General features: G+C 44.7%; 1 protein-coding gene across 5 annotated transcripts; it reads left to right on the top strand.

Annotated features, from left to right (window-relative positions):
• Positions 1 to 420: 420 nt before the first annotated feature.
• kctd6a (potassium channel tetramerization domain containing 6a) lies at positions 421 to 11731 on the top strand. Of its 5 annotated transcripts, none has more exons than XM_069150623.1 (7): positions 421 to 525; positions 3940 to 4070; positions 4816 to 4854; positions 5067 to 5236; positions 7037 to 7289; positions 10313 to 10471; positions 10565 to 11731. In XM_069150623.1, exons 3-7 carry the CDS (start codon positions 4849 to 4851, stop codon positions 10673 to 10675), a joined length of 699 nt encoding a protein of 232 aa, XP_069006724.1. In that variant the 5' UTR covers positions 421 to 525; positions 3940 to 4070; positions 4816 to 4848; the 3' UTR covers positions 10676 to 11731. The 5 variants fall into 5 exon arrangements, with proteins under 5 accessions (XP_069006724.1, XP_069006708.1, XP_069006715.1 ...); XM_069150607.1 differs by having other exon boundaries at positions 4816 to 4872; XM_069150614.1 differs by having other exon boundaries at positions 4813 to 4854.
• The last annotated feature ends 1551 nt before the right edge of the window (positions 11732 to 13282 follow it).

Here is a 13282-nt window from a genome sequence, read left to right as displayed (position 1 = left end):
AATTCAGATATTCACTGTTAAAGACACAGCATAACTTATTTGAATTACTTAACCCCTCTGATTTCTTTATATTATGGATATTGCCACATCATTTTATTTTTCCTCTTCTGTCGTACCAGCCTTATTTTTAGTGGCTATTTCTCACTTTATATAATTTCTCATTTTTCTCTACTTTTTGTATTTTTACGATTCCTGTATTCACTATTTTAAGCTGTTAAATAAGGAGAGGGGGAAAAAAAACATTTTCTTTAATCCATTGACAATCTTTAAAAATCCTTCCTTCAGCTCAGAATATACAGAGAAATTAATTTATCTCGGGTTTTTTTGTTTTTTTTAGGTAACCGCTCTTATTTTTTAAGGTTTTATTCATTTCCCGTCCAGTCGATGGTTTTATTTTGAAGAGTCTCACCGGAAGTTGGAGTATAAAATAATGGTCGTATACGTTCAGGTTAACTCTCTCTGCCTCCTCCAGCTGTGTGTTTTCAACCGCAAAGCAGCAGTTTAGCAGTGATGGAGCGGTTCTAGGTAAGACCTGATAGACTTTATAAAACGGAATTTAATCCGTCAACGTGTCAATTTCACGTCTTATTTTGCAGGATAGCGTTGCTAATTGACGCCTCTGCGGTTAGCTTCATTCACACCGAAGACTGTTTAATACATTCAGACGGAGAGAGACACTGTTGAGCTACAAAACTTTTACCCTCGATGGGGCTGTTTGTTTGTTTGGTTTTATTTGGTTTAATTCTCAATTCATCTTCCGGTCCATTAAAAATGACGCATTTCAATTAATTATTTTTTTTTTTCAATTATCCACAAAAAAAAAATACGTAAACAAAGAAATCTTCATAATTAAGCCGTAACAAGAAAATGTTTGATCTGTTAAATTTAATTGATTTAATGGTGAAGGTGGCTTTTTAGCTATAATAATAATAATATATAAGAATAATGTGATTTTCAAACGACCCAAACATACTTATTTTAAGGAGAAACACATCAGATCCTATAATTGGAGAACCAGTAGTTCAATATTGTTGTTTTATAAATGCCTTCAACAATTATCAAAATGGTTGCAGAAGTCCAACTATGTTTTAATCAAATAATTAACACTATTCTTCATGCAAATCTGCCAATATGTCCTCAAAAAGTGATAAATAATTTGTTGATCGTAATTCAGATCGGCTCCAGAGTTTAAGGGGCTCCACAAATCTGCAGTAACTTTGGGTGTCTCTGTGTGCTGGTCGGTGCCGGTCCGATAGGGTGCAGCCTGCAGCGGGTTTTTAATCAGAGCTACAAAATAAAAAACAGCTGCTTCCTGCTGCTGGAAACAAGGTTGAGAAGAGCACGCATTCAAAACTGTGAAGTAAACCAAAACAATGAGCTTTTTAAAAAAAAAAATTATATATACACTGCTCAAAAAAATAAAAGGGAACACTTAAACAACACATCCTAGATCTCAATGAATGAAATATTCCAGTTGAAAATCTTTATTCATGACATAGTGGAATGTGTTGAGAACAAAATAACATAAGAATGATCAATGGGAATCAAAATCCATTATCCATGGAGGTCTGGATTCAGAATCATACTCAAAATAAAAGTGGAAAAATCAGATCACAGGCTGATCCAACTTCTGTGGAAATTCCTGAAGACAAGTCCAAATGAGTCTCAGTAGTGTGCGTGTCTTCCACGTGTCTGTATCACTCCCTACAACACCTGGGCATGCTCCTGATGAGACCACGGATGTTCTCCTGAGGGATCTCCTCCCAGACCTGGATCAAAGCATCAGTCCACTCCTGGACAGTCTGTGGTGGACGTGGCGTCGGTGGACGGAACGAGACACGATGTCCCAGATGTGCTGGATTGGATTCAGGTCTGGGGAACGGGCGGGCCGGTCCGCAGCATCGATGTCTTCATCGTGCAGGAACTGCTGACACACTCCAGACACATGAGGCCGAGCATTGTCCTGCATCAGAAGGAACCCAGTCGGGCCCTCGTACCGCCCTCATGGAGTCTGTTTCTGACAGTTTGAGCAGAAACATGCACATTAGTGGCCTGCTGGAGGTCATTTTGTAGGGCTCTGGCAGCGCTCCTCCTGTTCCTCCTCGTACAAAGGAGCAGATAGCGGTCCCGCTGCTGGGTTGTTGTCCTCCTACGTCCCCCTCCACGTCTCCTGGTGTCCCGGCCTGTCTCCCGGTATCTCCTCCGTGCTCTTGACACTGTGCTGACAGACACGGCAAACCTTCTTGCCACAGCGTGCGTTGATGTGCCATCCTGGATGAGCTGCACTACCTGATCAACTTCTGTGGGTTGGAGACACCTCATGCTCCCTCTAGTGGTGAGGACGCTGGGGTTGTCTTGATAATTGCCTCATTTCCACCTGTTGTCTGTTCCATTTGCACAACAGCAGGTGAAATTGATCCACAATCAGTGTGGCTTCCTAACTGGACAGGTTGATTTCCCAGAAGTGGGATTGACTTGGAGTTACATCGTGTTGTTTAAGTGTTCCCTTTGGGTTTTTTTTTGAGCAGTGTAAATATCACTACGTTGATTTATAGCATCTTTTAAGCTGAAGAAAGTTGCAAAACAAGAGGCTGTTGGAAACTCCTGTGATTTTTTTTTTATTTTTTATTACACGTTATGATGATGTTTTCAGTGTTGGAGAGGACATGCATATTAACCTGTGTTGTCTCAGTATAGCTTCAGTTTGTCTTCACTCTGATTACAGTCTGGAAACGCGGTTCGCGTAAGTGTAACCTTGGTAACTCTGATGAGCCGACCAATCAGCGACCAGCGTCGGTTGTTAAGTGCGATGACGGTAAAATCAAGCGGTTTTTTTTTTTTGTTTTGTTTTGTTTCGGTCGGTTAAAGATGCTCCAATAGTTTCAAAATAAACCCGAGGTCTTCAAGTGTCCATCAAATGTTCACCTGAGGCAGGAACGTTGGGTCTTCAATATTATCGCAATATTTTGGGGATATTTCTGCATTAAAAGATATTCTTGACAAAATAATGAAAAATATTTCATTGTTAATTTCAAGAATAGACAATTGCAGCAAAGTAAGCGTTTAAAGTTCGGCTTTAAATTTTCATTAAAAACTAAACAATTATCTCAGTTCTCCAGTTTGTAAACAACAACAACAACAGCTCAGAGTGAGATTCAGATTCTGTATTAAATATAGATTGTCGCTACTGTTCGTTAGTTACGCACTTAACGTATTGTCGTACCATTACGTCGCGTAACAGTATATAATATTATTATGCCAACAAGTTGGAATATTGCCAGTATAACATTAAAATGTAATTTTTTTTAAACGTTATTAACGTGTATATTGATTCTATTGTGAACGATACGATGCATTACACCACTAGTTTGAAGCTTATCACACCTCTGTAGCAAAATGTCAGTTGTCAAGTTGCATTGTGGGTAAATGTGGATGCGAGCATTTGACAAGAAAGAAGAATGCATGATATTAAATCAAAGAAAGTCTCTGGTTCAGCTGCATTGATTTTGACTTCAGTTTTGCAGCTGGATAAATTGATATTAAAATTGAGAGCATAGATGCCGAGAGATTTCCAGCGTTTTAACCGACAGCTGGGTTTAATTTGCGTTGTGTAATTTCATCACAGCCCGGGCGGACGCTGTGAGAGTTTTATTAATCAGTCGCAGGCGGAGAAGTTCATTCATCTGTTTTAAATCACATCTGAGATTTAAGGGACGAGGGGGGGGGGGCGGTGCGGGGGTGGGGGTGGGGGGGGGGGAGCTGCTCCTCCTCCTCCTCCTCCCGCTCCTCACTGGCTGACGGCGCGTGGACACATCAAGGACGCAAGACTAATCGGCCACGATTAGCCCTCCCAGTCGTGATGTCTGGAGCGGGGCAGCATCAGCTGGGTGCTTATCTCCATGGCAACCGTCTCACAAGCCGTTCGCCCTCTCGTTGCAGGTGTTTGGTGGAAACGCTGAATGATCTTCTCATCAGTCTGAACTGAAGTGAAACAACACAACACAACACAGCCAGCCAGCCAGCCAGCCAGCCCCGGGCTGCAGATGGAGAACGGAGACCCGGGTCACATGGTGTGTGTGTGTGTGTGTGTGTGTGTGTGTGTGTGTGTCTGCCTGTCTGTCTGTCTGTGTCTGTACTGCTCGTGTTGTGAGGACATAAACCTGCTTACGTGGTCACATTGTTGGCGACTCGATGTCCTTTTGGGGACAAAAAAGCAAGTCGTAAAATGTAATGATTTAGGTTAGGATGATGAGGGACACGGTGGATATGGTCAGTTTTAATGTCCTCTGAAGTGATGCAAACGTGTGTGTGTGTGTGTATATATATATATATATATTTATATATATATATTTATGTATATATATATATATATATAGAGGTGCTTTTCATTTTCTGCAGACATTTTTCTGTCCGGCTCTCCGGCTGCCTTCGGCCACACCGAACATGTCTGACATTTGAAAGATGGCACCTGCATCCTCTCTCTCTCTCTCTCTCTCTCTCTCTCTCTCTCTCTCTCTCTCTGAGCGTGTGTGATTTTGTACTTGTCTGTCTTTGTGAGGACATTTTGGACAATTGGACTCATTTTTAAGCCGGACCTTCAGATGTCTGATGATTAAAACTTGGTTTGAAGTCCAGGTTCAAGCCGGCTCTAATTTACTGGTGGCAGTGATGTTACATATCTCGCCAGATGGTTAAAAATGTTCACTATGATTATATTTAAATAGATGCAGCGTGGTATATCGAGGTACATGGAGGATAACACGTCGTTGAGCACAGCTTCCGTTCTCAAGACTTTTTTTTTTTTCCCCACAGAAGATATTTTGACTCGTCGCAGCCAGACAAGCGCCGATGAAGGAAAGTTCATTCACAATGGTTGAATTTCAGTTTACTGTAACTTTGAGTCTGGATTGAAACTGATAATATATATATATATATATATATATAAAAGAAGAGACTTTTAATATTATCAGTTTCGATCTGCGCTTTTTTCTTTTTTTTTCTGCTGTGGAAAACGTCTTTCGAGGAAAAGGTCCCCTTCAGCTTTTGTCTCTGCCTGCTGTGTCCAGATGGGGGAGCTGGTGAGTCTGAATGTGGGCGGCTGCATCTACAGCACGTCTATGTCCACGCTGCAGCGCTACCCGGACTCCATGCTGGGAGCCATGTTCGGCGGAGACCTGCCCACGGTCAGGGACGCACGGGGACACTACTTCATCGACCGCGACGGCCCGCTGTTTCGGTGAGTGCTTTTTTTTTTGGACATTTCTGAGTCGCGACGTCTTCCGCTAGCCCTTCAAACGCACGTTATTAACGTCTTCAGTAAACTCGGCAGCTATATGTGCGGCGCTCCAAAAGATTTGACACGAAAATTTGACGAAGACAACGAATCTGACGCTACGCCCCGCCCACTAATCGCGTAAAACCTGACTGCACCACGGGCCTGTCAATCAAACAGACACGCCCTCAAACATACCACTTTTTGATGATTGATGTCTAAATAAATTACGGGATTATTTTTGGACGGGCCGCCATAAAACTAATAAGAAGGAGTGACTTCAGCTGACGGCACCATAATGACACATTTTTTTTAATTAACTTTGTATTTCATGAGAAGTCAAATGGGAGTCGACGGAGCCAGAGCGGGTTTGGAGCCGACCCCTAGTGGCCCCTCGGTGGTATTGCAGTTTAAAATACTTCTTTCTGCATTGGCCAGGAGAGGGCGCTGTCGGCGACGTTGAGGATGGATTTAAAGGCGTTTTCCGCGTCGTGAGCGGGTCGTCGTCGTGAGATGAGGCGGGCTTCGAGTTGGGAGGCGACAAACATGTTCCAGAAAGTTTTGACAGGAAAAGGGAGCTTGGAGATGAGCTGGAAGTCGGTAATGATGTCGGGACCGAGTCCAGTTTTCTTCTATTTTTTTTGTTGTTGTTGTTGTTTTTTGGAGACAGCAGCCGGTTTGAGTGTTTGTGGGACAGAAACAGACGTTGAAGGAAGAGTTGATGGTTTCCCGGGATGAGCGGCGGGATGTCTGGGAGGAGGAACACAGGTGGAGGTTCTCTTTTCCAACTATTTAAAGAGGACAGACCAGAGACGGGGGCCGAATGGCGGAAAGGGGGGGGGGGGGGGGGGGGGGGAACGCTAGTTTCTAGTCAAGTTTGGTATGCGGGCAAGAATTTACTGCCCTTTCTTATCTCCTGGTCCTTCCGGCTGCAGAACCACAAAGAGGAGGCGAGTTTGCAGGATTCAATGTGCGTGGACCTCCAAATGATCAATATTAATCACAGATATGAGGTTTCGCTGCTTTTCCTGTGATAGAACAAATCTGCTTTTCCTTCTGTGGCGATTTTTTTTTTTGATGGTGAATTTAATTCCTCCGGGCTTCGGTCATAAATCTTTCTGCGAGCTAAAAAAAAAAAAAAAAAAAAACCCCGAGTGATTCCTGGAAGAGAGAGCGTGTTTTTTTGTTGTTGTTTTTTTTCTCATTCTCTTTCATTTCAGCGTGATGGCTTTTAGAGGGGGAAAAGAGGTCCTCGGGTCCAGCGTGACCTCCGTCGGCGTCAGCCAACAACAACGCCGCGCTACAAACGTCTACTGAGGAGATGGAAAGTGATCGACTGCGGTCGGACGAGGAGACTTTTAATTCGGCGCTTTTAATTGCTTCATCTCGCTGGTTCGACGGCACCTGACCGGAGAATCACCTCCACCACCTGTTTATCACGATGCGCGTTACTTTTAATATTTGCACTAAAAGTCTTACGTGGATTCAAATTCTACATTAATTTGACTTCGTGGAAATCCCGGTTTTCTATTTAAAGCAGCGTTTGGACGTGAAGTTGACCGTTGTTGTCTTTTCGTGTAACTTTGTCAACATTCAAATAAAAGCGAAGTAAACCCCAGACACGCTGTTAAAAGACAGGCGTTAATGAGCTGCGAATACGAACGGCAGAACGGCGCGGGAGCCGTCGGTCGCTCCTCCGGTCCCGAACAGAACCGTCGGCTCGGCAGTCAGAACTGACCGGGGTTTCTGCTCCTGCTGTTTCAGCTACATCCTCAACTTCCTGCGGACGTCGGAGCTGACGTTGCCGTGCGACTTCAAGGAGACCGAGCTGCTCAGGAAGGAGGCGGACTTCTATCAGATCGAGCCCCTGATCCAGTGCCTGGGAGACCCCAAGCCGCCGCCGCCCTACCCGACGGACACCTACGAGGAGGTGGTGGAGCTGTCCAGCACCAGGAAGCTCTCCAAGTACTCCAACCCCGTCGCGGTCATCATCACCCAGCTCACCATCACCACCAAGGTCAGCCGAGGCGAACGTCCGCTGTTGCCGCAGACCTTACGTTATTATTTTAGATTTTCCTCCGAGGTGCTTCTGTCCTTGAATTTCTTCTCGTTCACGGAGTCAATTAATCTTGACAAAAATGGGAACCGTGAAATGCCACACTGCTAATTTGCTGCGTTCACATTTATCTATTTGCGGTTTTTATTCGCGCTGCCTGGAAACATCAGTCTTTGTTGTGAAATGCTAAATATTACATAAAACATTCTTCCCTTTAGTCGCGTTGACAGGAATGTTCTCTTCGTATTATTAATTCATAATTAAATAATTATAACGGACCTATTATAAGAGTCCTAGAATTTACAGTCATATTTTCTTTATATTTCTTTTGTTAATGTGGCATTCAAAACTGCTTGATTTTCGCACCGGTTCTTCCCCAAAAATAATTAGCAAAGTTTTGCATGAAAATTGCAAGCCAAGGGAAAAAAAACAAAAGATTTCCTTTTCTTCAAACTGCTAAAGAAAGAGTTGTAAGTTTGATGTTTTCGCCGTGACGCAGGAAGTTGACGTTTAAGGTCAAATGACGCTCCAAACCTCAGGAAGCTTGCGACAGGCACCGACTTTCATGAGTTTTTGAAGATGTTAAAGCCGGCAAAAAAAAAAAAGGCCATTTATGTTGGTTTTTTTTTAAAGAAGAATAAGGAACGAGGTCGGGAAAAAAAAATGTAAACTGCAATATGCGGAGCCGGCGGCCCCGACCCGCTGGATCCCCGACCCGCTGGATCCCCGACCCGCTGGATCCCCGACCCGCTGGATCCCCGACCCGCTGGATCACCGACCCGCTGGATCCCCGACGTGCAGCGTGCGACGGCCCGAATATCACTGCTTTTAGTTTTAATTGTTAAAGCGCAGCACGGCGTCGACGAGCTGATTGTGTTTAACAGGTTCAGCACACGACCCCCCCCCCACCCCGGCTGGACCTTGTCCTCCAGATCAATCTTCACACCTTCTCAGGCGCCAAATCAACACCTGCCCCCCCTCCGCCCCCACCCCCCACCCCCACCCCCCTTTCCTCAAGAAGCCCTGATTACAACCTCCACAGAGAGATGACCCCTCCCCTCCTCCCCCGCCCCTCCCCCCACACACAAACACACATCAATGTGATGATCAGTCCCTGATTGCATCAGTCCCGGGGTCCTAAAACCCTTTTTTTCTACTCCGCTTCATGGCGTCCTGCAACACGTCTTTAACCCGGCGCAGGGAAGGATTATACTCGGTGAACCTCCATCCAAACTCGCGGCGTGAAGTTTGGGGTCCGGTTACGCCGCCTCGGCGAAATGGTTCGCGGCCGTCGCGTCCCAAACGGGCGTAGACCTCGGGGGGGTTCCTTTTGAAACGATCGGAAACACCTTGAACCAAAAATCGGGAGACTCTCGAAAACAAATACTCTGCTTTCACGTCATCTAACGTCACCGACCTTCACAGTGGCGGAACAAGCGTCAGCCGCGTTGCCAGACGGCGAAGAAACCTGAAGCTGCGAGCAAACAGTCCGGCCAGAGAAAGAAAACATCTTGTTTAGTTTTAAGGCGACGAGATTTTGCGACCGAGCCAGTGAACGCCCTGGACTCTTCATTTTCTGAGGAAGCGAAACATCTTTCCGCGTATGCAACGAGACGCCGGAGACCCTCCGTCAAGTGGTGTGTCGGCGAGTGCTTTCTACACGGGACGTGGCCTGCTGGGAGGGGGGGTGGAGGAGGAGGAGGGGGAGGGGGGGGGGGGGGGGGAGCAGAGACGCCGGCGGGGATCAATAAACTCCGTCGTCACGGACCGAGCTTTCAGGACACGCTGCAGACAGACGGCGGAGCTCATCTTTCAGCGGACTCGTTCAGATCAGCTGTCGTGTCAGGAAGTCCTTCGAATGTAACAACAACTCACATCTGTGCTTGACATGCTGCTCTTGCTCATTTTTCTCTGATTTATCACGATCGCTTTTGATGTTTTGTATCGTACAACATCTTAATTCAATAGTCAGTGATTATTGGTTCTTTTTCTGCCAGATCTGCACTCGTGCTCTTAAATGGAATTTTTTTTATTTATTCTTCATCTATTGTTGATTTTCGCTGCTGGAAAAGCAGCAATTTCCATCGTGGGATCAATATCTGTCCGTCTGCCTGTCTTTCCGCTGCTTCCTATAATTGAGTGAAAATACGAACCCATGATTGTGGCAAAGGTTTTTGTGCCTCCCCCCCCCCCCCCACACACACACCCCTCCTTCTACCTGGGAAGTCTCAGAGCTCAAGTTAATTAAAGCCTAATGAGTGAAGGTCAACGGAGTTTTCCGTTTCAGAGTTTGATAAAAATGCCCGACTCATCAATTTTGTAGTAACGTCTCAGCAAAAAAAAAAAAAGCAACCGAGGACCCAAAAGTGAGACTAATTAACGGCTACAAAACAGGGGACGGCTATAAATAGAAATCAAAGCACATCCAGCTTTCCACTCACCTAAATGTCATTAAGGAATGGCAGTAAAGGGGATCTCTGGTAATTAAGATAAGATCTGGAAGACCGAGAAATATCTCGGAAATTGAAGGGATTTGCGAATTAAAAGTGGACGAAGCTTCCTAAATGTGATATATGTGATAGATTTTATGTGTATCGCTCGCTTGCAGTTTGAGATAGAACCTTGTGACATTTGCATTTTAATCACAAACTGACACGAAAATCAATTAACATCCCGACCCTGAAAATGCAGAAACGAGGAGTAATTAAATGAATTGTTAATGTGAAATAAATTGCTGACGATGCTCACCGTCATTACACCAACAGTGACGGTGGTAGCAATGATTATTGTCTGTTCTGTGATAATTAAATGCTGCAACCTTTATTTTGTGATGGAGATCTCACTTTTAAAGGGAGAACCGAGTACATAAAAAATATGATCGCATAATTAAAGCAAATTATTTGAAAAAAAAAACCCTGATTATTCAATTATAATTATAACATTATTTTGCTGCTGTCTTCCTTTTCTTTTTCTTTTTTTTTTAGGTCCACGGTATGTTGTCGTCCATCTCCAGCAGTTTCACCAAGTGGAACAAACACATGATGGACACCAGAGACTACCAGGTGTCCTTCACCTTCGGACCATGTGACCACCAGCAGGAAGTCAGCCTGCGAGTCCACCTGCTCGACTTCATCTCCAAAGTTGCACGTGGATTTTTATTATTCTACGATCTAGGAAAAAAAAAATACCGTTTCGAAAAAGAAATCGGATTTTGAGTTTGTTTTTGTTCGTTTCAGGGTTTCACGATACGCAACACGCGTGTTCACCACATGAGCGAACGGGCCAACGAGAACACGGTGGAGCATCACTGGACGTTCTGCCGACGAACTCGCAAAGCGAACAACTGACAGAGGAGCCGCGGGGCGGACTCTACGTCTGCGGACGGACACTCGGCGGTGGTGGTTTTGTTGTCATGCGTTCGTGTTGTATGAATTATTCATTCAATCTGCTCCGAATTCAAGCGAGGTCGCTGACGTTTGAGCACAACAGCAACACGTCAGACGACAGCAAATATGACCTTTTTTTTTTTCTTTTCTTTCACATGAGCACCCGGTGATGTTTTCAACAATACTATGGATCAGCTGTTTGTATTCGTCCCTTCCATTGACCAGCATGTCACGCATAAATCAATGTCCATAAAGAAAGGTTTTACCTGTTTGGTGTGGACGACCTTGACGACGCAAGACCTTCCCTTGTCTGGATGGCAGCATTACGTTGCTTCCAAACCTGTATATATATATATATATATATGTATATATATCCATATATATATTTCGTTCAGTATTAATGGTTCCTTCCCAGATGTGCCGGCTACCCGTACCACGTGCACTGATGCACTCTCACACCATCGTGTATGCTGGCTTTCGAAGTGTGCGCCGATAACGAGCTGAATGGTCCCTCTCCACTCCATAAAATTCTGGATTTCCTAAAAGAATTTTGAATTTCAATCCCATCAGACCACGGGACAGTTTTCCCACTTCAAATCTTCGAAGAGCTCAGGGCCCAGAGGAGGCAGCAGCATTTCTGGATCACGTTAATGTGTTTTTTTTCTTTGCATGGTAGAGTTTTAACCTGAATTTGTGAACGCAGCGACGACCTCAAACCGATCTGCCAGCTTTGAGATGAACTGGAACTTCACAAAGGTTTCTCTCATGCTCTTGTTGCTGAATGGGAGGAAAGTCTTTGCAGGCATTATCCAAAATCTGGTAGGAACCTTAAACTGGAAGAGCTGAGTTTATTATAGCTGCTTATTAATGCTTAAAAGTTTTGAAAATCACATGTTCAACCATTAGATGTGACTGTATCGTGAATATTGAGTAGACATCTGGCATATTCGAAGGATCAGAATGTAACAAGTCGGTTTCTATAAATGAATATTTATTGCAAATAAAATGTAAAACACCTGTTTGGCTGTTTCTAAAAAACGTTACGGGTATAACTGGTCAGACTCGATGTTTTTACGGGAAGTACTTGAATGGAGGGGGCGACTCGATGGCCGAGTCCGTGGGCAACCAGACCTTTGCTGCATGTCATTTCTGTCTTGGAAAACTGGGACAGAAGGGTTCTCCAAAACATTTTTGTATTAAGATTTCAACGGATAATAACCGAAGCGCGCCGAAGTCGCCGAACTCCGATGCAAGACCGTCGTGAATCGTGTTTTTCGTCGGTTTCCTCATTATCGTTCCTTTTCCTGTTTTATTATTGTGACTCACCGTTTCTCTCGTTTCACTTCCTGCTCTCATGTCTTCCCGTCTTTGCGATTTGTTTACCCCACTCAATTTTCCAGTTTGCAGCCTGTCTTCTAAAGAGTATTAATTGCTGAGAGCCGGATGTAGGTGGTGTGAGTCAAAGGGTAAATATTGATCTCAGTGTGGGGGCGTTTCCTTCAACTTTGATGATCCGGCATCTGTCACCTTTGATGTTCGCTGCAAACGCCAGGAAGGCGAGACGGTTTCCTCTGACCTCCTTTCCAGGTGAATTTTGATGTTGCTGTCCGCTGCATTGATGTGTTCCGTGCAGGCTTTTACTTCCCGTGCTTTAATTTCGACCCAATGTGTCATCCGTGTACCTGAGCTTACTGGGACAAAGGAAATATCAGAGGGAAGGAAAACGCATTAAAGAAGCCCTCAAAATAAGTGGTTACCCAGATTGAAACGCAACGGAGAACACAATAAAGAAAAGGACGACTGAAAGCCAAAGGGTGTGAAATACTCGACCAACACTGCGTCCCCGCTACACTTCAATCCAGTAAATACTCTCCATCCCCAAAGGAACGAGCACCCGGACATAAGCAGAGCGACAAGGAATCCTCAAACTTGTATATTGGTGAAGCAAAACAAGCACTTTAAAGGCGCCTGGCACAACACAGGAGAGACAACTCGGGACAGAAGTCGGCAGCCCATCTCCATCTTAAGAACAATAGACGGTCATTTGAGGACAGAAAAGACCAATTGTTTGAAAGAGGAGTGACAGAAGCCGTCTGCATCTGTTAGCCACATCCTCATTTTAATGTTTGCTGTTAGCCACCAGCTTCCTCCTCTCCTATTTTTTTTTTTTTTTTTTTTTTTTTTTTACTTTGGCACTGTTAGCCAATAGCTTCCTCCTCTCATCGTTTTACACAGCTGATGTTAGCTACTAGCGTCCTCCTCTCCTCATTTAACTCAGGCGCTGTTAGCTACTAGCTTCCTCCTCTCCTCGTTTTACTCTGGCGCTGTTAGCCAATAGCTTCCTCCTCTCATCGTTTTACACAGCTGATGTTAGCTACTAGCATCCTCCTCTCCTCATTTAACTCAGGCACTGTTAGCTACTAGCTTCCTCCTCTCCTCGTTTTACGCTGGCGCTGTTAGCCAATAGCTTCCTCCTCTTCTAGTTTTACTCTGGCGCTGTTAGCCAATAGCTTCCTCCTCTTCTCGTTTTACTCTGGCGCTGTTAGCCAATAGCTTCCTCCTCTCTTC

Source organism: Embiotoca jacksoni, unplaced genomic scaffold (genome assembly GCF_022577435.1).
Source record: "Embiotoca jacksoni isolate LCO1_2020_lvr unplaced genomic scaffold, fEmbJac1.0.p SCAF_1, whole genome shotgun sequence".
Lineage (NCBI taxonomy): Eukaryota > Metazoa > Chordata > Actinopteri > Embiotocidae > Embiotoca > Embiotoca jacksoni.
This window is presented reverse-complemented; position numbering and strand designations above follow the sequence as displayed.

Coding starts and splice junctions, on each gene's coding strand:
- kctd6a (XM_069150588.1), top strand. CDS start 4,044: ATGGAGAACGGAGACCCGGGTCACATG. Junction 4,071..5,066: donor ACGGAGACCCGGGTCACATG/GTGTGTGTGTGT, acceptor TGCTGTGTCCAG/ATGGGGGAGCTGGTGAGTCT. Junction 5,237..7,036: donor CGCGACGGCCCGCTGTTTCG/GTGAGTGCTTTT, acceptor CTGCTGTTTCAG/CTACATCCTCAACTTCCTGC.